This window comes from Macrotis lagotis, chromosome X, assembly GCF_037893015.1.
Source record: "Macrotis lagotis isolate mMagLag1 chromosome X, bilby.v1.9.chrom.fasta, whole genome shotgun sequence".
Classification (NCBI taxonomy): domain Eukaryota; kingdom Metazoa; phylum Chordata; class Mammalia; order Peramelemorphia; family Peramelidae; genus Macrotis; species Macrotis lagotis.
This window is the reverse complement of record NC_133666.1, coordinates 627,238,776-627,265,085: the sequence shown is the minus strand read 5'-3', so window position 1 is coordinate 627,265,085 and position 26,310 is coordinate 627,238,776. Positions and strand designations below refer to the sequence as shown.

General features: G+C 47.0%; 1 protein-coding gene across 7 annotated transcripts in view; it reads right to left on the bottom strand.

The window, feature by feature from the left end:
• The window catches only part of NFIX (nuclear factor I X), a 114,108-nt gene that overhangs the window by 23,411 nt on the left and 64,387 nt on the right, over positions 1–26,310 (bottom strand). For 6 of the 7 annotated variants that reach the window (XM_074203531.1, XM_074203528.1, XM_074203532.1 and 3 more), the window contains exons 3-4: positions 407–469; positions 73–147 (exon numbers count right to left, since the gene is read on the bottom strand). In XM_074203531.1, the coding sequence (XP_074059632.1) occupies positions 73–147; positions 407–469 (138 nt within the window). Of the gene's footprint in view, positions 1–72; positions 148–406; positions 470–26,310 lie in introns of those variants that run through there. The other variant, XR_012471917.1, reaches the window with a different exon arrangement.

Below are 26,310 nucleotides of genomic sequence, written 5' to 3'. Positions count from 1 at the left end.
AATGGGATCCCTCCCAACCCAGCTTCCTCAACCAGCCTGGTTTGGGGCCTGAGAGGAAGGGGGCTCACTTACTCTGTGATACTCTGACCAGCTCAGTCACATTCCAGACCCCGGAGGTCACAAAACAGTCTTGGAAACTTAAGTGCCCTACAAGGGAAGAAGAAGACAGGTGAGGCAAGGGTAGAAGGAGAGAAGAGACATCTCTTGCTTTCCCTCCCAGTGGCGTCTCAAGGCTCCACCCATACCCTGACCTTCAAATTTGCCCTGGAGGGGTCAGTATTGGGACCATGGGAAGTAGACTGCCTCAGAGACCCCCAAGAAGGGGGCAGCTATGTGGAAGGAAGGACAAAGGCAGACTTGGGAAGGCCAGAGATGAGTGGGAGAGAGCAAGAGGAAAGGGGCTCACCATTGGGCAGTGGTTTGATGTCCGCATCTCCTTGCTGGTTTGAACTGTCTGATTGTCCGGATTCTGCCAGGAGATACAAAAGGGCAGATAGGGTCAAGGCTTAGATTCCATCTCAGAAGAGATCATCAGTTACCCAGGAATAACTTAACCTTAATTCCCGCTTCCCTAATACCACCCCATCCCCCAATCATGAGCTATGGCCCAGATGTCAGTAAAAGAGAAAACTCCAAGAGATCACAGAAGGAGGAGGTCAGGAGGCGGGGGGGGGGGGGGGGGGGGGGGGGGGGGGGGGGGAATGGAGTTCAAACCAAGACATGGATGAAGCTGGGGAAAGAATTCATCCTCCCAGACCAGGTTTCCTCCCATAGCTAAAGAGAGGCCTTAGGAGCCCCCATCCCCCACATCCTTTTGGCTTGGCAGATGAGATGCTCCTTTAATTAATTAACTCCATTCCCAGCCATTCTTTCATGCCCGCCTGCCCCCCCATATACACCCTACCCCACCCTACCCTTTCACCTTTAAGCTTGCAGGCAGTGCCTGGCAACCCAGAGGGGGGAGGTGTGCCCCCGACGCTGTCGCCCGTTTTGTGCCAGCCAGTCTGGGGCTGTCTCATGCCCCAGTGCCACAGCTGCTCAGAGCTCAGACACAAGGGTCCTATTGTGCAGCTCTCAGAGCGGCAGGGATTGTGTGTGTGTGTGTGTGTGTGTGTGTGTGTGTGTGTGTGTGTGTGAATATTTTTGTTGAGCTTGGGAAAGCCCCCTTCCTCCCCCATCCCACTATCCCCCAATGCTTTGTGTTCTAGGGGCACTACAGGGACCTCTAGAATGCCCGCCTGGCATGGCAGTTGACAGGAGGCTAAAAAAACAGGGAGACCAGAGGCCAATCGGGGGCTGGGGATATAGGGATAAGCAATGTGGACACCTCTGAGAAGGGATGAGGACCATCAAGGGCAGGAAGGCCAATCCCAGTAGCTGGGTTAAGGCAAGTAAGAAGCTGGATTGGTAATGGGCTGTCAGCAAGTGTGTGTGGGTGAGATTTCTCCCAGAGGGAGAGAATTACAGAGTCCTTTCTAGTCTGATGTCTGGGAATTTCATTTTAGTGAATTCCTAATCTTGGGAAGTAAGGAATCCTGGGATTCTCATTAGATTTAGAGCTAGAAGACCACTTAGAGATCATCTAATCCAATCTCCTCATTTTACAGTTGAGGAAAATTGAGGCACGAAGAGATTTAGTGACAATGTCATATTGGCAATAAGTGGAAGGTCTTCAGACTCCAAATCCAATATTGTTTCTACTACTTTCTTTCTGGGAGGCTTGTCTGATAGATACTACTGCCCCACCAGAACTCTATCCTTTAGGGTCCAGGTGTTCAGGGGATGGATCTGTAGAAAGAAGGGAGGGAGACCTGATCCTATTTCAATTACAGAAGGGGGAAGCTGTGATTGACACACCAAAAATATTCCAGATTAAGGGAAATCTGCACCAGTGTTCTTGAAGGAAAGGCCTTTCCACATCTTGAATCAGGTATAGTATAGAATATAGGTCTTAGTTTTCCTGGCCTAGCTCAGTCCACAGTGGAGGGCTAAGACTATGCCACAACCCTACCAGCCTGTACTGTGCCAACCCTGGGCCCCTACCTCCCACATAGCTTTTCCTGGATGGGGAGAGGCAGCTGCCTACAGGGCCATTTATTTGCATTCTTTCCTATGCTTTAGAGGGAGCCTATGGGAAAAGTCCTACTTAATGAGGAATCTGACTAAAGGAACTGCCTAGAAAGAGTAGTTTTTCATTTAGGGAAGTGCAATGCTAAGAAAAAGTAGGAATAAACAGATTTTAAGTCACTTTAATTTTCAATCTCTTGAGTTTCCTAACCATTAGAAAGTGAAATTAGAATTAGAAAGTGTCCAAAAGTGAAATGGGGTACTTCAATAAATAGTGAATTTCCCACTGGTAAGATTTTCAAGTGGAGGTTAGATGACCATTTGTTCGATTTTGTAAAGAGAATTACTCGTCAATTTAGAGATAGGTTGATCTGGATGACCTGTAAAGTCCCTTACAACTCTTATGTCCTAGATCTGAGTTTAAGCTCCAGCCAGCTTGTCTGAAGATTACTGTTATTGCTAGGTAAATGTGGAACCATAGGGGGAAGTTTTCTCACTCTACCACCATAACCACCCTACTTCCCTAGAATCCTCAAGATTGGTTCTTTGACTATAGATTTTATTGCTCATCCTCACCTTTCCATTAAGCCTAGTGTTCATGGCCCCATAGATCTGGGCAGAGATTGTCCCAGTGACAATCTAAACCAATCTTGGAACAGAGGGTCTCCAAAGAAGGATGCCTGAGTTACATACAAAGCCTAGATTGTGAAACTGCCAAGGATCATTCTACCCCTACCCAAAGACAACCATGGTAGAAACATAGAGCCTTTGCCCACCAAGTTGGAGGAGGTGGTACGATGGTGGCTTTGTGAGAAAACCCTGGGAAGAAGTGCACTATGCCCCATGGTTCTGTTCAAAGAAAGTCCATCTCCTGACCTAACTTGGAAAAATCCATGGAATTGGAGATCATGGAAATTCCCCTTGGAAGATACGTACTCTTTGAGTTGTCCCATTCCATTCCAAAATCATCAGGTGAAGCCAAGAAGACACACACACAAACACAAACACACATACACACACACACACACACGAAGACAAAAGAAAAGAGATAGAGAGTCGGGAAGGGGGACAGGGATATAGGTAAAAACTCTAATAGAATTTGGGAAAGAGAACAGTCGGAAAATGATTTCTCCACTAGGAAATTACCCATAAACATAATTATTATCACCATAGTCATTGTTGTTGTTGTTATTACTTTCATTTAAAGGCAAAGAGTAAAGGTTTGGCCAAGGGACGTTTCCTTCCCCAAAACTAAAAGCAGATCCGACTAGTCTGAACCCCTCTGCCTCTCTTCCCAGTTGCTTCTGGCAGCCATTTTAAACCTTGGCAGCCATCTTACTGCTGGCGGCTCCGGCCAGAGTCCCCACAATGCTGACAGCCGCCAGCCCCCAAGATGCTGAGCTTAGCCCCGGGACAAAAGACTGAAAATCTGGACGTAGTATGGGTCGGGGAAGGCTGAAGCGCCAACCTAAGGGCAGCTGGGTCTGTGCCCCTCTGTTTTAGAGGTAACCAAATACACCATTTGCACTCTTTCGGTCGACTTGGACTGAGGACATGGCTGCTCCTCTCGGCAAGACCTCATTACTATAGCTAGCTTTCTAATAAGTTAGCATTTATATGGCGCTTTAATATTTATAAAACATTTTACAAATAGTATTTTATCCTCATGACAACCCTAGGAGATGGGTGCTATTACTGTCTTTATTTTACAATTGAAGAAACTGAGGCAGACAGAGATTAATGACTTGCCCAAGGTCACACAGCTATTAGGTTTCCTGATATCAGATTTGAACTCAGGTCTTCCTGATTCCAGGTCTAATGCTCTATCTACTGCACCACTTAGCTGCTCCTAGCATTCTCCAGAACTAGAGACCCAAATTAGTCAAATATAAGAGACCCATTAAGAGAAATTAGGATCCTAGGGTTGGGAGGAGACGGATGGATGGAAGAATCTTCTCTGTACCTTCAGGTATGACTGAAGGGTTGGGACAGAGTAGTCCTAAAAGCAATGCCAAGATCCTGCCCTCTAAGACTACAGCAATGCTGCTTAGTAGCCCTTAGTGGCTAGGTCCTCTAAATAATAAGCTTACTTCTTCTCCCCTCTTACTTCTGACCCTCAATTTGTGGATCAGACTCAACTCTGTAAAACAGAGACACCAAAGGCAAGCTTCCTCCACAGCTTACACCTTGCCAGGTGGGTCTGGTGGGGCCTGGTGTGACATTCTCTAGTTATTCCCTTGCTATTCAGAAGCCATGTCCCTGCTCTCTCCTCCCTGGCAATTAAGATTTGAAGCCCTGGCTAATATTGCTTGAGGAGAGTAGTCTGCCTTCAGGAAGGGCTTCCCAGTCCACCTGTGTCATTTCATTCTCTGTCTCAGCTCATAGAGGACCCTTCAGGCCAAGGGCAAGGCAGCCAAGGGAAGAAGAGAAGGAGGGAGGGAAGGAATGGTTCCTTCATTACGCCCCCTCCCCAACCCTGATCTCAGAGCTCTGGCTTTTATCTGGCAGAATATGGCTTATCAGAGCCACCAGCTGAACAAACACACAAATCCACGGTTAGTGAGAGAAAACACTTTTCCTGAACTCTTTATCTCCTGTTCACAGGCCCTGCTTGCTCCCCACTGCCAATAGCTCAGGAGGGGAACTTTGCTGCCGAACAGCTGTTTCTGCCTTTATTCTCTGCTTCTAAAGGTGGAGGGTTTTCACTCTTGTCTCTAACTGTGTCCCTTCCTCACTCTCCATTTCCCCATCTCTCTCTTGGTTGTTCCCTTCCTCTCTTTCTCTCCCTCCCAAACCCCAAACACTCCTCAACTCCCAATTCCCTACTGGTGTATATGGCTGAGCACACACTGATCTCCGTTCCTTCACTTTAGAGGCTGCTTTCTCGTTGAGAGACAATAGGCCAGCTGGTGGCCCGTGGGTAAGAGAAGGGGGCAGGGAGGATGTTGGCTGGCATGATGAGGGCAGGTGCCCAGCTTCCTTCTTTATCCTCCACAGCCTAGGCCCTCAGCACCCCCCAAACACCCCCGCCAAAGCCTCTCCCACTTAATTCCCCACCCTGGCACAGTCCACACACTCCCAAAGGAGGTGTTCTCAGCCAGAGGTCTAGCCTCCAGCCTTTACCATAGAAACAGGCACCTATCCCATTGCTCTGGGGCCTTGCCTATACAGACCCAGTTCAGTATATTCAACCCAGCTGGTCACCTGGCCAGGCAAGAGAGCTCTCTTCTCTCCCCACATGCTCTTGGACGATCTTACCATGTTAAAAATACTCCCAATCATTTATCACATAGAAATATTTCTGGTCATTTGACTTATCACATAAAAATACTCCTAATTGTTTGAGAAGGAGATGGCAAAAGAGGGAAGTGGAACAGTGAGCTACCCGGATTCCAGGCAGAAAGCTAACATCTCACCTCCTGGGTCTAAGTATGAGGATCCTTTAGCTTCATCATATGATCACCGATTTAGGGCTCAGAAGGGTGTCAGAGTATCTATGTCCAATATCCACATTTTATAGAGGAAGAAACTCAGGCCTAGAGAGAGATTAAGTGATTTGACTAAGGGGAATTAAATATCAAAGGGAAAATTTAAACCTGGGTCTGGCAACTCAAGAGCCAGTGTAAATGCCGAATTTCATACCATAATGCTTTTCCCAGTTCTGTTAGAATTTAAGAATGGTATTTCTGTATCTGGCCTAACATGAACCTGCCTGCCACCATGAGCTGATAAACCAGGACTGCTAAGATTAAGTGACCTCAGTTTCTAATTGGGGACAGACTAAGAATGGCTGACAGGGCCCTGGGAGAAGGGGACAACTCAGAATTCAGCTCCACAATTTTCCAATAATTGGGAAAGAGAGCCTGGACAGAGAGAAAGAGAGAGAGAGAGAGAGAGAGAGAGAGAGAGAGAGACTTTCCTAAGGGTTCTAGCTTCCAGGTACGATCCAGAAACACTGGGAAAGAGAAGGCGTCTGCAGGCTGACAGATCCTGAGCAGCCTACTAGGGAGTGAGTTCCAAAACAGAATTTGGCAGAGGGCTGCAAGGGGCCCCCTTTAATCACTTGCACACATGTGATCTGTTACTCCCCCACTTTCTGAATGTGGGGACTGTAAGAGCGTAGGCCTCTCAGCCCAAGCCAGGTTTGGCAAAAAGCCACTAGCACCCGACCCTTCCTCTAGCTTGGGTTCACCTCCATTAAGAAGTGGGCCCCACCCCCACCCCTAACTCTCTTCCTCCACAGCTTCCTGGCCTCATTCTGCCTTGTCCTGGTTTAGCCTAGGCTCTTGTCTTTCTTCCCCCCATTGCCCTCTCTAGTAGTCTCTTTCAGTCTCTCTGGTCCCTTCTGTGTTTCTGTATGTGTCTGTCTGTCCAAAAGAACTCTCTCTGCCTTTTCCTGGGGTTTCCATCTTTGATGGAAGCCTATAGTTGCCAGGAGGAGCCCAGCACTACACATAAACCCCAGATTGATGGTGTGTTTTTAATATATATATTTTTTTGGTTAGACAGAGAGATATTTATGGCTCCCGCTAGGTGAGGAAGGAATGTCCTGCTCACTGCAGCCTTAGCTCCCACCCCTAACAAACTCTGCTCTGTTAAAGGGACAGTCCGTAAATCACCACCCAGCTGCTTCCCACAGACATTGATTGCTCTACCAGCTCTTTATGAAACAGGAGGAAGAACACACACACACAGACACACACAGACACACAAACACACCCCACTTACTCCCTGGAATATGCATGTACAAACATATATATATATATATATATATATATATATATATATATAAAATCAGATACATAAGCATATTCAAATACCCTCAAAACACACAGACACACACATAAAGACACATACATGGAGATACATGTGTGCACATAAGTGTTCACTCCTATATCTGCATTCAGATATATGCTTACACATTCACAGCTGCACTCACACAACAGACACATATAAGACACATCTTCTCTTGCTATATTTTGTCTGAGGCAGACAAATATACCCTCAGAAGAAAATTACGCAGACTGAGACAAATACATGGAAATACTCACCAATGGATAATACTGACAGGGTGTACGATGACACACGTGCATATAAATTTCAGATCCTACTTAGGGGCACAGTAACACAGAAGGCACTTCACTTAATCCCTATAACAACTCACAAACAACAGTTCTGTAGGAGAGCACTGGACCGCCCTACCCCCAAACATACATCCTATACCATTCTTGATTTCAAAATAGAAGATCTGGGTTCGAATCCTAACTTGGTAGCCACAGCACTTTACTAGAGTGAGCCTCAGTTTTCCCACTTATAAAATGGAATTAATAATCTTTACACTACTATCTCATAGAGCTGTTGTAAGGAAAACTATTTGTAGACCTTAAAATACTCCAGAAATGTCAGCTGTTATTCTCTGGAAGACCAATTGCCCCTTGGGAAGTGGTATGCGTGATTCTTGTGCCTGCCCCAGCCCATCTCTCCTTAGTTTCTCCTTATAACTAAGTTTCTTCTTATAAACAAGCGGGGTGTGTGCTCTGGAATGTGGGCAGAATCCCAGGGGGTGTGCCCCAGATATGGGACAGGCCTAGGATTTGGAGTGCCCAAAGGGGTATCTATACTCTAGACAACATGACAGTACCTAGCTCCCTGGAAATAGTCAAGGAGTAGAGCTGTCCTGGAGCCCCTACCTTCCCAACTTTCTTCTGCAGTGCCAAGGCATAGGAAACCTAATCTTGGGTTGGGGCGGGGGTAGGGGGACCCAAGAGCCTGGCCTAAGGTAAGCAGAATTAAAGAATGTGACTATTGTGCGTTCTGAAACTCAAGTCCAGGAACCTGAGCTGTCCCATAGAAGCGGACAGGTAGACGGACAGGGTCTAGGAGGGTGGGAGTGGGGCCCAGAGGCCTCTCCCCCTTCCTGGTACAAGGAGGCAGCAGACCAAAATAGTCCTTGAGAAATCAATGAGTCAGGAAGGCACATGAGACTCAAGGTTGTTATGCTGGGTAGTAGGCATCTTCCTCTCACTTTTACATCTTTCTCAGTCTAGCCCCTCAAAACCTGGAACTTGAGCCCAGGAGCACTTTCACAGGTTAAAAACAATTCAGAGCAGAAAAGGATTAAAACAAATGATCAAATGCCTCATTCAAGATCCCACAGGAGATAAATGAGGAGCTAGTAAAGGTAGGGTTTGAACCCAGGTCTCAGGATTGTCCACAACACTTTCTGAATAACCTGTAGATCCTCCCATCAGAATTGGGGCTGTCACCCTAATTCTTGGAGAAAAGTTCCTTTCAATAATGTGAAAAAGTGGTCAGGCACTGTAGGGGTGGAGGTCAAGTGGGCAGGAGAGGCAGAGTTTTAAAGTCAAAGGTACTGGATTCCAGTCTGAGCTACTATCTATATGATCTTGGATAGACATTTAACTTCTCTGAACCCAAGTTTCCACCTTTGCAAAAAGTGGGAGAATTAGGCTATGGAATCTTCAGGTGACTTTCCAGCTCAACATTCTACATGCAATCCTTTAATGACAAATCAGTCAATAAACATTTTTTTAAGTCTCTATTGAGTGGTAGCTACCATGCTTGCCTGCTTTCATGAACCCTCCTTTTTCTCTCCCTCAATTCTCTGCCTCCCCTTTCCCCCAACACTCATTGACTCCAAAGATATTATCCTTGGGTAAGACTGAGTGAGTTAAAGGGGAACTAGGAAGTAAGGAATACAGAATGAAGCAGGCTAATGACTGAGGAGGGACACAGAGATACCCCATTGGCTGGCAGTGGGACTCTTTCCTGGAAATGGGGTTCAGCTTTGTATTGAGGGCTTGGCTGGTTGTTTGATTAGAGTACAGAGACCAGAACAATTGGTTGCCTAGGGGCCTAACTGGTGGTTTAACTGTGTTCCCTTCTCACCCAATTCTAATGTCCCCTAAGGATTCTCCACCACTCAACCTAATCTGTCTGAGGCATTTAATTTCCCAGGGAACTGATGATGGTGTTATCCTAGCTGACTTATTCTATGCCATAGAGGCTGCATGCCTGGCCTGTTGGGCAGCTTCACTTAGCCTGGATTTGGAACAGTATGCTCAATGCCCAAGAAATCGAGGCTAACCCTTAGGACCTGAGACACAGGCCTCCCCAGTTTTCTCAAAAGAATAGAGGGCTTTGCTCCACCACAATGGTCTCCATGCTTTTGACATCCCACCAAGAAAGATGCCTAAAGTCCATCAGCAGCCCCAGATCCTACCCCTACTTATCCCAACCTCATCTATCCCCATGCAAAGTTAAAGAAATTGCTAAGTTTGTTTTTTCCCCTTGAAAATAAATGAGCCAGGAACACCCAGTTCCATCCATCCCCAGAAAATAGAAGTTCCCTGTCCAGTCAGTCCTTTACCTCCCAAGCAGCCCATTCTGCCTATGGTGCCACCTTAAGAGAAAGCTGGCACTGCACTGTCTAGCCCCTGCTGGAGAAACCTTCTTCTGCTGCCATCACATGCACCAGGGTTGAGCCAGACCAGGGAAAACCCCTTAAGATGGTGCCTGGGCACTGGACTGGCATCTTGTGCCAAGGGAGGCAAAGAGACTTCTCTTTGCAAAAGCACCATCTTATTCTGCTCTAAAGGACCATGAGAAAATAAAGGGACTGGGGAAATGCCATACAAAGAAACACAAAGAAATATGGAGCTAAAAAACAAGAGCGGAGGAAAGACAGAATCTAGGAGGTGAGCTGAGCATGATTTTTCCATGCTCAACCAGACGCTCACAGCCCCAGCCAGAACACACCCAATTGCTAGTCTTAAGTCAATAAACAAGATCCCTACCAATGTGTGTGGGGGGGGGCAGGGAAGGGCATAGAGATGGACAAGAAGATGACAAGCTAAGGGCTGTCCCACCCAAGACAAGGATCCTATAAAGGGCTATTCTCAGTGATACAGATTATAGTAGGTAGCAATTGATCAATAAATAACAACTCCCATTTTTACAGCCCCTTTAAGGCTATGGAGCATTATATACACAACTTCGCTTGGGAGGTAGATAGATAGTGGTTCCCCATTTTACAGATGAGGAAATTGAAGCTGAGAAAATAAAAATGATTTTGTGTATGGTGGTCACCCAGTTAGGAAGGGTTGGAGTTTTGATTAAAACCTGGGTCTCAAGACCCATTTCTCCTCACTGCTGAATGACTAAATGAGGTAACACAGTCACAGACTAAGAGACAATCAACTACTGTTTGAGCTGAAATGGACTTCAGAGATCATCTACTCCAAATCTTTCAATTTACAGGTGAGAAAACTGAAGCCCAGAACATTCAGTAATTTGTTCCAGTTCACAAGAGCAAACAAAGTAAACACTGACACAAGGCAAGAAACCTTTGCTTGAATCCTCCAGATGTGTGCAGGTGCAGTGGTCTTTATCTTGGGGGAGGGCTCACTGAAAGTTGCTCCTCCCCGAGTTTAAACAGGGAGAAGCAGCAACAAAAGAAGGGGCAGGTTAGGATAAAAACAAGGTGAGGCAGAGAAGGGAAAACAGAGAAACAACTCTTGGCCCAGTTAGGCTCATTTCCTGTCCCAGGGTGGCTTGGGTTGGCTTCACTTGGTCTAACTTTTTTTTTTTAGTGGTTTTTTTTTTTTGGCAAGGCAATGGGGTTAAGTGGCTTACCCAAGGTCACGCAACTAGGTAATTATTAAGTATCTGAGGCTGGATTTGAACACAGGTACTCCTGACTTCAGGGCTGGTGCTCTATCCACTGTGCCACCTAGCTACCTCTTGGTCTAACTTTTGTTCTAAAAGTAACAGTCATATTAGAATTAACCCTCCATGGCAGGGTGATGATTTTATATATCTTGGAGGCAGATACCCTTTAGGCTATGGCGTTGCATCCTTGTAACTATGTCTTTGTAGTAGGGTGAGGTCAAGGCCAGGCTCAGACCTAATGAGTTGGGCATTACCACCCATGCAAGGAAGAAAGAGAAGGGAAGAATCCCACAGCCAAGTCAAAGTAATAGTGAATAGGACCCCATACCATTTACCTCCCTTTCAGTGCCTTGGCACAGGTAGTTTTAGATTAAGTGAGTTACAATAACTGCCTGCTGGCAACAAAATATATACAAGGTGAGGTAGAAAGAAACACATTAAGACTAGCAAGGTTCATATGAACCAAACCAATGGACAAGAAGAGAAGAATGGATGCCAATCCAAACTTCAAGTGGGTCTGAGAGATGTAGGTAAGGTGGGCCTAGTCTCTTCATCCCAATTCAATTGTTGCTGGAAAAACAAAGAGAAAAATTAAAACCAGCCCCTACTTTCAAGGAGTTTATATTGGGTTATAAGATTATAAGTTTTCAAGAAAATATAAGAGAAGTTGAGGGAGAAAGTCCTTAACTACTAGGGAGATTTAAAAAAAGAAAAATTTCCACTAGGAGGTTGTATCCGAGCTGAGCTTTAAGGAGACTCAGGAATTAAAGAGGTTGGGGGCAGGGGGTGGGGGGGTGGATATGGGGGTGGGGAAGAAGTACATTCCAGGGTTGAGGATCAATCTGTGGAAAGGCATGGAGGTGGAGATGAGATACCAAGTTTGGGAACAGCAGGTTGGCTATTTTGGATGAAGCAGAGTGAAGAACAGTTGGATACTTTAAGGCTAGAGGTAGGTTGTAACCCATATGGCTCAGTGGTTTAAGCTGTATTTTATCCTAGAAGCAGTAGGGAGCCAATGAGGCTTCTTGGGCAAGAAAGTGACAGAGTCAGTCCTGTCTTTGGACCATCAGTTTGGCAGCTGGGTGAAAGATGGATTAGAAAAGGAGAGACTCTGGAAACAGAGAGAGACCAGTCAGGAGGCTACTGAAATAGTGGAATTAGAGAAGCCTTGGTGTTGCCCCTAGGCCCAACCCAGCATGCTGGCTGAGTGCCAAGAGGCTGCAAAGGGAGACATGGCAAACCAGGGAAGGGGGATTCAAGGTCAGTTCCCCTCCCCATCCCCCAACACTGCTCTGCTGCATCTACTGATGGGTGAATGTGGGAGTAAGGGACAGCTGAAAATCTAGTTCCCCATACCAATATGCTTATGCTCTCTTGTCTCTGGGCCAGTGACATGCCCAGTGCTGGATCTCAAAGGAGCCCCCCGTATGGTACAGTCCTAGGCAGGCTTGTCTCTCTCCCTCCCACCTCTATTTCCAGCACTGACCTTTGTTGAATCCCAGTTCCCCCATGAGCCTGCCTAGCCCAGGCCAGACCAGGCTTGACCCCTCTTGCCAGCTGTTCTTGGGGCTATTAATAGTGGCCCCCACCTCCCAGGGCTGAGCAATCCTGTCCCACATTTACCCTTTGTCTAGTTATTTTTAAAGGGACAGAAGGCTTCATCTAGCACCGGAAATGGGCCTTGCTGAGCCAGTCAGATCCAGAGTCGGACCCCCAGTACTGAAGCAAGGAGGAAGTGGGAGTCTCCAGAGGGTCACTGGGAATAAATGTACCTGGGAAGGGACAGGAACTTGAGAGAGTGCTTCAGTGACATAAAAATCAAGAGGCTTATACAGAGTAAGAGAGACCAAGATGGACGAAGATCCCAAATGAAAAAGCTGCTGAAAGGAAAAAATGAGAACGAAAAAATGAGAATGCAATTAAATCTAATGAACATTAAAATGAAAGACTGAAAGTGAGAGGCAGAAAGTTGAGGGGGAAGGGAGGAAAACACAAGAGAAATAAAAGGAGGAAATTACTCTTTTTAAAAACAGAAGGAAAAAAACTTTCCTAAAAATACTTGGTGGCGGTGGCTGAGTTGTGCTGCGCCACTTGGGCCCCATCCAGCTGCCTGCATCTGTTTGGCAGGCTCTCAGCAGAGGCAGCAGCAGGGCAGGTTACACTGTGAGCTGAGGGGGAGATAAGGTGGGATGGGGGGCATCCAGGAGAAAGGAGAGAGGGACCCAGCTTCTACGACTTGGGATTCAGAAGGAATAAGAGGGGGACATAGTCTCACAGAGAGAACAAGAACAGACAAAGGAGCACAGACCAGAAGGGAGTCTCCAGGGAGGAAGGGAAGCACCTTGGGTGGTTGTCTGGGAGAGGTGTGGGGAAAATTGAGTCAGCCCATCTGCCCCTCCCATACCTAAACAGAGGGCAGAGAACCAACCTTCCCAGAGACTAGGACTGGAGAGCAGGGAGGGAAAAGGCAACAGACAACTCCCTAGCATGCTTTCCCACCATCACTAATCCTGCTGCATGGAATCTTCTCCCCTGATGCCTCACTCTCTTTCCAATTCCCTGGGAAGGGGCTGTCAGAAAAACTAGGAGAGCTATGGGAAAAGGAGTTCAACACAGCTGGCAAGGCAGCTGGCCCTTGCCTGCCCCATGACCTGATGCCCCTCAGCCCCAGCTTCTGTCTCCTGAGCTGCCTGAACATATGGGCCCTGAGGCTGGGCCATCATGCCCTCTATCAGTCTGAGGACCAGCCCCAGTTAAGACAAATGACCATTGAGCAGGACCTTAAAGCTCCACAGTTCCCTGGTAAACAGAATTTGAAGCTAGAAAGGACTAATCTAACTCTCTCATTTTAGATTATAGGAAAATTAAAACCCAGAAAAGGGAAAGGGACAAAGTCGCATACAAAATAATAAGTGACAGAGACATTTCAATGTTTTTTCTGCTAAACTACATACACGACCCAGTCTATAGAGTATCTACTATGTACCTGGACCTAGAAAATATTGTGAGGGACCCAGAAGAAATACCTGGCCCACAAAAAGTTTACCATTTAGGCAAACAAGACCCACCTAAACTAGACAATAAAAGACAAATCATAATTCAAATGGAGTTCCCCTCTCTTGCCTTGTGGTGATTCATTCAGGCCTGATCAGGACCCGGGAGGTACTTGGGTAGATAGAGGATATGAGAATCAGTGAATGGACTTTCAAAAATCCAGACTATAAGTGGAAGAAAATTTACCCAAATGGTACAAAGATGGACTGGCACCCTTACCTCTGCTGAGGTAAAGCTATCACTTCTGCAATCCCTTTCCTCCAACAGACCCAGATACACATAGATGTGGGCTCAATACCAATCAAAGAATCTGCATTAAAACAATGGTTCAGTCTAATCCTCTTACAAAGGCTGGATGTGAGACTTAGGGGGAAAAGAAGAAGAGGGAAGCAAAGAGTACCACTGTGCTCTCCCAAAGTGGGTAAAGAAGGGTATAAGGCTTGCCTACTGGGCAAGAAGTACTGGATAGGACAGGGAAGGGAGTGACGGATCAGAGAATCTTGCTGGCAGTGTTTTTTCTTTCTCTCTGGGATGGAGGTAAGGCAGGACTAAGCTCTTTCCACCTTCTAGTATTGAGAGATCAAGCAACAGGAAATTCTGATCCCTGAGCCTCAACTCAGATGCAGGATCAGTCAGGATGAAGGTATTTCTCAAAATGGCTGGAGAAGCGAAGGGAAAAGGACTCTAAGTCTGGCTAGTGCTTTCCAACTCAAAGAAGCTGTAATGGTCCACTAGAAACCCAGATGGGTAGCATCAGGTTGGCAAGGCAAACTGAGGGACATTGGGCACAGCTGGGCATCTGGCAAGGCAATAGTTATATCCATTGTTGGTGCTACAGAGTAGAGATGGTCAGCCAGGAAAGGGCAGAGCTGGTCCAGGCCTGAGGTGGGGGTGGGGTGCCATAACTCAGGATTTTTGTGCTTAAAGTGGGCTTGTGACCAAATACTGCTTTCAATTTCAATCTAGGGAATATGAGTTCCCCCTGGAAGAAAACTATCCTTGGTCTGGGCTGCCAAACTCAAGGTGCCTCATCCACCTCCATCCTAGGGAAGAGGCACCAATGATGTACTTCCAAGATGCCATTGCTAGGTGGCGCAGTGAGTTAATGCAATATATGCCCTCCACCGTCGGTGGAGAGCCAAGGGGCAAAACTAAGGGCAGGCTGGAGACCCTGGCAAAGGCTCCAAGTCATGGATCCTCCCTCATTCCTCAAAGCCACAAGGGCCAATGGGAGAGCAGGAATATTCCCGGCTGAAGGCAGGTATCCAGGTTGTGTGGCAGCAGCACTGCTTCAGGGCAACAGGGCCTGTTAAGGGCAGGGCAGGGCAGGGCTGGGCTATGGGTGGCTCAAACACTGGACTGGGTCCTGGAGAAGAAGGCAGCTGAGGCTGAGGCAGGGCAAGACAGCCGCTGTAGTCTCCTCTGCCAAATCCCATGATGTGATGTGAGGGGCTGAGCTTCCCCTACTCACTGATTAGGAACAGCTTGCAGTGCGGGGGCTGGAGGAAGGGGAGCTGAGGGGGGTTGTGCCAAGGAGAGGTGGGAGGGCTGGGCTTGCCAGGTGCGTGGACTGATCTGATGGAGAAGAGTAGAGGTGGGGTGAGGTGGGGTGGGGGCCAGGCTATGGCCCACCAGCCAGGTTTCCCACCCATGTTGCCCTGGTCTGGCTCTGCCCAGCCTAGAAGAGGCTTTGTGTGTGAGAGAAGAACCATAATTCAGTGAGCCCTAGAGGTCCATTTTTCTGGTCACAGAAGCCCCACCCTTGTTCTCCCTCACAGTGTCTGCCTAAGAATCCAGCTGTGAATGACTTGCCCACTCCACCACCCACTGCCTACCTTCATATTCAAAAATCTATGACTGTAGTTCATGTGTCTCTGTTGTAGGAAGAAAGCTGGTAGCCCAGTGAGGCTCTCAGGGTGGTGAAGATAGGGTCAGAGGTACAATTTTCTTTGCCTTTACCTACATGGATGTACTGAGGGTCCTCCCCACCAGGCACTACATATAAGTTCATTCCATTTCTGGCCTTCCACAGGTCCAGAAATGCTTCTGCCTTTGTGAATACCTGGAAAAGAAGATACCTCTCATTTCTCACAAAGGAACAAAGGAAAAGTAGGAGCCAGAGACCCAAAGTTGGAGATAGAGACCCAAAGACAGGGTGAGCAAAGAAGAGTCAGGAGAAGGAAAAACCTCCTGGCATTGGCGGCAGTGGCCTGGACCCGGCACACCCTCTCTTTGGCGGTGGAGAAAGGCTCCTTTGTTCAGTGGGGAGGTTAGTCGAGGTGAGGCCCAGCCCCCTCCTTCCTCTCCCCCAAACCCTGGGTAATACAGTTCACTGCACAGGCCTAGTCTGGTCTGGCCTATTTCCTGGGCCCCCTTAGAATGACCCCTCAAAACTTCCTTGCTTGGTGTTGGTTGGCCCTCTTTCTACTTGATAGTAGAGGTCTGCCGATGTAGGGCCTGGACTGCCTGCCAAACCTAAAAGCAGACCATAGGATGTGAAGGCAAAGGCAGTCCTTTACCAAGATCTATTCCTTGGTACCAGAAGCCAGACACAAGTCAAGTGGGTCCTCTGGAGTGGAATGTTGAGACCTCTCCCCCAAATATTTCCTTTATTGAGCTATCATCTATCTTCTGCCTCATTCTTCCAATACTCCAGCTTCTGCCTTCTAGGGTCATGGAAAATAAGCTTCATAAAAGTCTTTCAAACACTTGAAGACACCAGTTGGGTTCCCTCTTGCCTAACTTTTTCTTCTCTGTAGACTAATCAATCCTAGCTCCAAGAGCTTCAGACTCTTGTACCTTGACCTGAATATCCAAAACATTTTCCCCCAAACCTGCCACTCCTTTCCTTCATAATTTTTCCTGAGGTACCACCAAGCTGTCATTCACTTCAGGCACTTGTATTTGAAATCTTTGATTCCTTCCTTCCCTTTTCACATCACCCCCACACCCAATAACTTGTCAAGTCCTATACTTATCACCTAAACTCACAGTCTCATTTTCTCCAAACTGTAAAATCAGGATAATAACACTTATTAGAACTACAAATTAATTGAAAGTGAATGCTGCAAATTTTCAAATAACAAGAATGACCTCAAATGAGAGATAAGAGTAGATACTTCCCTCTACTCCTTTGTGGAAGTTGGAGGTTGCTGCATATGATACAATGCATTAGTTTCAGAGGGTGTTTTTTTCCCTGATGTATCAATTTTTTTTTTTGCTTATAATTCTTCTTCCCCTTTATTCTTTATTCTTTAAAATGTATTATAATATGAACTGTCTTACAACCATCCTCCTCACTCATATTTCATTGTCATTGCCCAGGTTCCTCATTATCGCTCCCCTATGTTATTATAAAATCCTTCCAACAGGTTTTCCTGCATTTCTTCACTTCTTCTGCATCACATGGCTACCAGATTCATTTTCCTTATACACAGATGATTTGACTTTGCCATTCTCTGCTCAAAATCTTTCAGTAGTAGCCTATTGCTTACCAAGTCAAATTCCAAATTTTGGGGCTAACGTTTAGGACTCTCCACAATCTGACACCTCCTTGCCTTTCTTTGCTACTAATCTTCACACCAAACTGCTGTCCTATTTGTTATTCCCCACAAACATATCACCAGCTCTTTGCTTTGCCCACAATATCTCCTATGTCTGAAATGACTTCCCGTCTCCATTGTTAAAAGCCTGTTCATTCTTTAGGACTAAATTCAAATCATCACTTTTTTTAGAGACCTTCCTATCATGGCTAGACAATGAAAAAGACTCATCTGGAAAAGACAAAGGAATTTTTAGTGACTGAAAGCTCAATCTAAATCAACAGCATGATATGGCGGCCAAAATATTAATGGCATCTTGGGATACAGTGTCCAAAAGACAGAAGATGATCTTGTTTGTCCTTGCTCAGAACATCCCAGGAGCATGAGTTTGAGTCTATGTAGCATATGTAGGAAGGACGTCAGCAAGGTGAAGTTCGAGAGGAAAGTAACCCTGATGGTAGGGATACTAGGAGTAAATAAGGTTATTTCAAGGTGCTTTACAAATATTGTCTCATTTGATTCTCACCACATCCCTGGGAGGGAGATGCTGTTATTATCTCCATTTAACTATTGAGGAAATTGAGACAGACAGAGCTTAAAACACTTGCTCAGGATCAAACAGTTAACAAATGAATGAGGTCAGATTTTGAATTTGGGTCTTCCTGATTCCAGGCCCAACACTCTATCCACTGCGCTATGTAGATGAATAGAACTAGGACTGCTTACTCTGCAGAAGAAAAAACTTGGGGTGGTGGGAAGGAAGACAGGAAAGATGTCTTCAAGCATTTGAAGAGCTTTCATATGAGAAACTGGACTAAGCATGGTCCTTGAAGCAGGAGTGGGTGCAATTGGGAGGAAGATCTAGAAAGATATTCAGCTCAATAGAAGGAAAAATTTCCCAACAGCGATATCTAAGATAGGTTAGACTAGTGCAGAGAATACTGGACTTGGAGTCAGGAAGACCTGGCATCAAATCCTTAACAACTTTCAAATATGCCACCTTTGGGGGTTTTTTTTTGTTTTTGTTTTTTTAGGTTTTTGCAAGGCAAATGGGGTTAAGTGGCTTGCCCAAGGCCACACAGCTAGGTAATTATTTAGAGTCTGAGACGGGATTTGAACCCAGGTACTCCTGACTCCAGGGCTGGTGCTTTATCCACTTCGCCCGCCACCTAGCCACCCCTATATGCCACCTTTTCTCCGACATTGTCATCATTCTACTGCAATTTCATTGGCCTGCTGGTAGATCTGCCTGCCTCAATCAAATCCATCCTTCAGTTACCAAAATGATTTTCCTAATGGATGTGTCTTATCATATCTCCTGTCTACTCCATAAATTCCAGTAACTCCTTCTTGCCTTCAAGAACAAAAACAAAATGCTCACTTTGGTATTCAAAGACCTGGACTAGGTTTCCTTTAAGTGCACTTAAAATACCATCTTTTTAAAAATTTTATTTTATCTTTTCCAATTACATGTAAAGATAGTTTTCAACATTGATTTCTTTTGGTAGGATTTTGAGTTCCACATTTTTTAGCCTCCCTCCCCACGACAGCAAGTAAGTTGACATAGGTTATATATGTACAATCATGTTTAACACATTTCCATATTAGTCATGTTATAAAAGAAGAATCAGATCAAAAGGGGAAAAACAATAAATTCAGTTTTTTAAAAGTGAAATTAGTCTACTTTGGTCTGCATTCAGACTCTATAGTTCTTTCTCTGGATGTGGATGGCATTTGCCATCACAAGTCTTTTAGAATTGTCTTTGTTCATTGTATTGCTGAGAAGAGCTCTAAGTCTATCATAGTTGATTATCGCATAATGTAAAAACTCATCTTTTACAAGAAATTTTTTTTAGGGCGGCTAGATGGCTCAGTGGAGAAAGCACCAGCCCTGGAGTCAGGAGCACCTGAGTTCAAATCCGGTCTCAGACACTTAATAATTACCTAGCTGTGTGGCCTTGGGCAAGCCACTTAACCCCATTTGCCTTGCAAAATCCTAAAAAAAAAAAAAAAAAGCCTTTTTTAAAATTTATTTTTGTAAGGCAATGGAGTTAAGTGACTTGCCCAAGGTCACACAGCTAAGTAATTATCAAGTGTCTGAGACTGGATTTGAACTCAGGCCTCCTAACTCCAGGGTCGGTGCTGTATCCACTGTGCCACCTGGTTGTCCCCAGGAAGCCTTTCCAAGCCCTTGTAATTCTAGGACCTTCCTTCTGTTAATTTCATCCTAAATATCCTGTGCATAGCTTGTTTGTATGTATTCAGTTGTAAACTCCTTGAGGGCAGTGACTGTCTTTTGTCTCTTTTTGTATCAACGGAGATTAAAACTAATACTAATAAGTGTCTGGCACTTATTAAGTGCTTAAAAATATATGCTGATTGACTGTGTAATACTGAGTAAACTCACTTAACCTTTCTGTAATTTAAGAAGTTAGATTTAATGACCTTTAAGTTTTCTTAGAATTCTAAAACTGTCATGCCTCGTAGACTGTGCACACAGACCCTATAATATGTAAGCTCCTTGAGGACCGGGACTGCTTTATTTTTGTCTTTGGATCCTCAGTGCCTATATAGAGTAGGTGCTTAATAAATGTTTATTGATAGCTATACATGTATGACCTATATATTACATTACTCTCTGTCAGGTGGAGGGGGGGAGGGAGGAAGAAAAATGTGAAACTCAAAATATTATCAAAAATGATTGTGAAAATTATCTTTGCATGTAGTAGGAAAAATAAATAGATAAATGAATAAATAAAAATGTCTGTTGAGTTAAAAGGAATGGTATGTATTATATACAGCTAGTGTCTATGAACAAAATGAGGTCAGAGATGGTGTCTTAGGTCACCTTTGTAATTCCTCCAGCTCTAATTACTGTACATTCACTACCTGTATTAGGTTCTTAAGAAATGTTCATTGAAGTTGCTATGGAAGGAAACTGCCAATCTGTACTACATGCTAAAGGATCTTGCTGGCCATGAGGAATGGGTGTGCCAAAAGTAACCACAGCTCTTCCCTCAAATGGCTAAACCATCTGGGATCTTCTCCTGCTGCCCAATCCAAGATAAGAGCTCCAAGGAGGTCTAAGGGGGAAAAAAAAAACTCCTTCCCTTGGTTTGGAGAAACCAGAGAGATGGCAATATCTTCCCTCTGATACCATGTGGGTTGAGAATATGTCACCAAGCAGTGAGGCTGAATACCCCCTGGGGCATCCATTAAAAGGAACAGAGAGTTAGCCAGACCCAGGCTATGCTCTCCCTTCCCAGGGGACCCAGGCATCCTCTATACATGGGGAAGTTGAGAGGTGGGTTCATCTGTCACCAGCCAGGGTAAGCTCGAGGAAAGGAACCCACGGCCCAGCAGCCAATTCTTGCCAAGGATAAGACTGTTGTGGGGGTGGGCAGGGGGTGTGGGGGAGATATTTTTAAATCCGTCACCTTTGCTCGATGCTATTTCTGTCCCTGAAAAGCAGAGAAGCGCCAAGAAGCTCCCTCTTCTGACAGCTGGGGGGGGGGGGAGGGAGGGAGGAGGGGAAAGAGAGAGAGAGAAGGAGAAGCTGGAAAGGCAGCTGGCTCAGGGTAAGGGAGGTCACTGTCTACCCACAGGGAGCACCCTAAAGGCTCCCTCTGTCCCCTGGAGCTGGGCTTTCCCAAAGCTCTGAGACATAAACCAGATTTGGTTTCCTTCTGTCTCTCCTCCCTAGAGTTAGATCCTTATGTCTTTGGGGAGGGAGGGGGGAGGATGTGGAATCCTTCCCCAGGGCCTGTAAGTACTTTTATCCCCTGACCTCCTTCTATAACCTGGGAAAGAACTGATAGTCGACTAGGAAGTCCAAGTGAAGACTATTCTTATTCCTGATACCTGTTTACTCTTTTCACGAGATTACCTTATTTCCCCAGAACCCCAGCTTCTGGGACCCACCCAACCAGAGGCAGAACAACACATGGCAGCAGGAGGTGGGGGAGGGAGTGCCTGGCTCAGAGAGTAATATAGGACCCTAGACCACCTCCCACCCCCACCGCAGACCTCAGGCCTGGCCTAACCTGGCTTGATGCCCAGAGGCCACTGGGGCCTGGCAAATAGGGAAGAGGGAGGAGAAGGGGTTCTGGCTGGGCTGCCCCACAGGGAGCAGCAGCAGCTGGAATTGCATTCGGGCCTGAAAATCCCCCTGAAATTGTCTGCAAAGAGGTTGAAGCTCGGATACACAATGTCCTGCCAAACCGTAGCCCTTTTAATTCAATTAAGCAAGGAATAGACTTCCCAGACCTGGGTGTACATGTGTATCTATGTGTTTGCATGTGAAGCATGTACTAATTCTGATGTGTGTGAAACCTAGTGGGAGTGGGTGAATCCTGGGGAGAGAATGTAGGTGAGTGTGAACTCTAGAGGGTGAGTGTATTCTGGGTGTGTGAGAAAATCCTAGAGAGGGATGTGGATCAATGGGGCTAGGAAAAGATATATATATATGAACCCTACTGAGGAGGAGGGCAACTCACTTGGCTTGGAAGCAGGATATACACATTTGGGGGAGTAAGGGGTCTCTATATGTCTCCTTTTCCTCCTTCTTCTACTCTCAGGCTTTGATTTTAAACCCTGGAGTAATGACATCATGGCCCTCAACTATTTATGTACTTGGCTCCCTTTCTCTAAACAGCCCCCTATTCCCTGGCTTTGTGAAAGGAAGGCTGGAAGGATGCAGCCTTGGGGGTTGAGGAGAAACAGTCAGCAAGAGGATGGGGGTAGAAAGCAGAAGCACTATGGTAGGTGGTTGGTAGAATTCTACTAGAGTGGGCTGGGGGACTCTCCTGGACTAATGTGGAGGTGAGGCCTGGAGAACATTGGACACGCAGGGGAAGCTCCCACTGTAAGGACAGTGGGGGGGCAGGGGAAAGTCACTCTCCATTCCCTATACACCCTTTCTTTCCCTTCTCCTCCCTCTGAAGCTCAGAGGTTTGAGCATCATGCCCTGCCTCTTCTCTTTTCGACCCCACTCACTAGTCTTTCCCTTTTCTGGTTTTCTTGGTTTCTAAAGACCCCCGATACTTAACCCCCCCCCATCAAACCCTTAACTCAGTTGCCTCCAGGCTAAAACCTCTAGGGTACAGAAGCAGAGCTCCTCTCCCTCCCCTTGTCCTGGGGCCCCGGGGGCTCCCACCCCTTCAGTCCTCCCACCCCGGATCCAGCAGGCCCTCTCCTCTCGGTGCAATACGACAGGGAGCTCATCTTTCCAGCGGGCCCTCCAGAAGCCTCCGACAGCCCGGATCCGGGAGCAGAGCCAAGAAGAGAAGGGAGGAGGATTTTCATAAGCAGCGGAAGGGTTGAGGCTGGGGGGGGCGGAGGGGGGAGAGTCTCCAGGTAGTGAGGGGACCGCGCGGCCCGACGCCCGTGGAGGGAGCCCTCCTCCTCCTCCTCCTCCTCCTCCTCGTCTGCATCACTAGCTACTGGAGAGAAAGGGAGAGAGACACCTTCCCTCCCCGCCGCCCCAGCCGGCCGCGGGACTGCGCTCAGGACATCCCTTCCCTCCCTCGGCCACGTGAAAGCCCCGGCGGAGTCCCCGCGCCCCCGGCGTCCAGACCAACGCCGCTGCCCCCCGCCCCCGACGTGGGCCGGGGCCGGGCTGGGGACCCGGGTCCGAGCCGACCCGCAGGCCGCGGCGCTCCCGGGCCGCCGGGCCCCGCCGCCGGAGGGGCCCCGGGCTTCGGCAGGCGGGCGCGGCGGGAGCGCGAGCCCAGTCCCCCAGCTCGCAGGGCTCGGCGCGCACTAATGGGAGGCTGGCAGCGGCAAATTGTTGTTTACTTTTAATTAAGTAAACAATGTCGGCTTTCCCGCCTCCTCCCCTGCCAGCCCAGCCAGTAATTTGGGGGATGACAATGGGGTTGTTTCCTTCCTTCCTCCTGCCTTCCCCACCCCCCCACCCCCCCTCTGCCGCACCCGCTCCGCGCAGCGCCGCCGCCTCGGCGGCTTCGGAGCTGAGCCAGGGAGGGGCTGCGCTCGGGGGCTGGGGGTGGAGGGGTGCCGGGCCTCCGGACCCGGGAGCCCAGAGAGTGAGGAGGGCCAGCAAGGGCCGGCTTGGCCTTTCCCAGGCGGGAAGGGACGCACCGGCCCGGGCGCTGACCACGTGCGGTCGCAGAGACCATCTATTTCCAGAACACAGCCGAGCTGAATCAGGAGGGAGGGGTCATTTTCCTTGAAGCATCTCAAGGAAGCATCTTTAGACAGCTTCTCTTTTCTGCCTCCTCCTCAGGGCCCCCTCCAGGAGGGGCAGCCAGGAAAGTTCCTCCGCCAGAAACAGTGGTAGGGTAGTATGGCGTAAAGAGCCCTGGAGTTGGAATGAGACCACCAGGACACTTCTGTATGGGACGGTGCGCGGATCGTTTCATATCTATGGAACTCAGTTTCCTCAGAAGAGGGAGTTGAGCCCTCTAAAACCTTTGAAACTGAAGTCCCAATTAAGGGCATACTCTCTGCACGGATCTTCCTGTTAGAAGAGTGAGACTCTGAACTGAGGGAGCCCGGGAGAGATCTTGTCCCAGCTCACTCCGTTATTTACAAAGCTGAGATTCAAATTCAAGGAAGAATTTTAAGAGGAAATTCCGTGTTTTCCATTACACCATATTCTGCTTTCTTGCATCTCACTGCCCCTCAAGTAGCTTACAGTCTAGAAAAGGGGATAGAAAGAGCAAAATAGTGTGAGATCCTGGGGGGGGGGGAGGATAGCTAACTGAAGGGATTAGGCTTCCTGGAGATGGCCTGGAGCTGTATTTTTAAAAGATAAGTAAGATTTTAACAATTAAATGTGTGTGGGGGAGAGAGTAAAGTAAGAAGATTATTTTCCGGCATTGTGAACAGCAAAACTAAAGGCAACAATGGGAACTCTGGTAAGATATAGTTCCTTCATTCATATAGTGCTTTACGATTTAAAAAAATACCTTCCTTGTCACAAACCAATAAAATCAGTAAATTAAAATACTGCTGTGCCCATTTTATAGATAAGAAAACAAGCTCAGAGAAGTTAACTAATTTGCCCATAGTCAAAGGTTAAAATGGTAGAGCCAAGCACTCTGGGGAAAAATATCTATTCTTTTTCCTATTATGGCACAAAGCACAAGGTGATGATGGTAATGATGATGATTCTCAAAGAAGACTATGACATCAGGAGGTGATGCCCAGACATTTGAGTGAGTACTAAATCACCAATCTCACTTTCTCTTCCAGAGTCATCTGGATATGAGGCAGAGTAAAGTGATTTGCCCAAGCTAGTGAGTGGTCATAGGAGCTCCTAGATGATTTAGTGGATAGATCAACGGGTTTGGAGTCAGGAAGACCTGAGTTCAAATCCTCAGACATACTCAGGTCCCTTCTGGATCAACATGTTTGTAGATAACAGACTTTCTTGGAAGGGTATGAGTGTCTGAAGTTGTTCAGTCATGTCTGGTTCTTCATGACTCCATTTGGGGTTTTCTTGACAAAGATACTAGAATAGTTCGCCATTTCCAATGCCAGCTCATTTTACAAATGAGGAAATTGAGACAAACAGAGTTAAGTGATTTGCCCAGGGTCACATAGCTAGTAAGTATCTGAGGCTGCATTTGAACTCAGATCTTCCTGATTCCAGTTCCAGTGCCCTATCTGTTGGGCTTATATCCTAGTTGCCCCTCAAGTGCCTAAAGGAAGGAAGTATATATACATACATATATATATATATATATATGTATGTATATACACATATGAACCTTAGATGATAAGAGTTAGCCACTGGATAGCACCAGTTGCCCTGGAAAGGAAAGAGGGCTTAAGGAATAGATGAAACAAAGCATTAACCCTCAAATTTTCATTCCTAGAGAGTCTGTCTGAATATAGGAATAGGCTCTGCTTTGGAGAGTTCAGATAAATCTAACTTTACTCCATTTCTTGGAATAAGTCAGATTTCAAATGAGACACTCTGGCATTGGTGAAGAACCCACAGCTACCACTTAGTCCTAAAGGAAAACTGGTCAAAGCCACTGGACACTCCCAGACTATTTCAAGTCACAGAAATGTCATTTGATCAGGTGTGTGTGTGTGTGTGTGTGTGTGTGTGTGTGTGTGTGTGTGTGAAGGGGTACTACAATTTCCTAGCTCTGAATCAAGTTGGATCTTCATTACTATCCCCCAACATACAAGAGACACATACATACACAAACACACAAACACCCTTTTCCCTCTACTGCTCACTGCCCCTCCCTGAGGGTGGAGACTGTGTCTGCAAGGCAAGCTAGGGATGGTTGCAATTTCAGTGGAAGAGTAGGCCCCCCTGGCTGGAAGCAATTTTTTCATTAGGACCCCAGGGCCTCCCACCCCTTGGTTTTCATTCTTCACTATCCTTCTGCAAAGCTGCATTCCCCAAGCCTCCCCAGTCAGCTTATATATACAAACAGGGCAACATACACGTGCACCGAAGGCGCTCTCAATCACAGGGGTCAGGCTGAGTGAGGAGGGGGCAGGAAGAACTCCACTACAAACCTTCCATGGGATAACTGCTAGCCTCAAGCATGAGTGGAGGAGAGGGCAGAGCAAAGGGGAGGGGAGAAAGAGGCTCAGCAGTAACATTTTTAACTGGAGCCTAATAGAGTGGAACCCAGTGCAGCTTCCTGGCACCAGACTGGACTGGCCCTCTGGTTCCAAAGAGCTCCAGAGCCACAAAGAGCTAGAGCAGAGTCCAAACTCCAGGGTCTCTCCCCTGCCGCGGAGGAACCAGGCAAGAGGTTTTTAAGGACCTCCCCTACTAGCTCACCCGCACAAAACTAGAAGGGTCAACCCACTCTACTTCGACCTCTCGAGAGGCAAGAACCCACGCGGCCTCAGTCCAAGGTCTCCTGGTCCTTATTTGAGTTAAGGCACTCCTGCTCACGGCTCCTTCGGGAACTGGGAAAGAGTAAATGAGCTCTCAAAGGGGTAAATCCTCCCTCTCTTCACC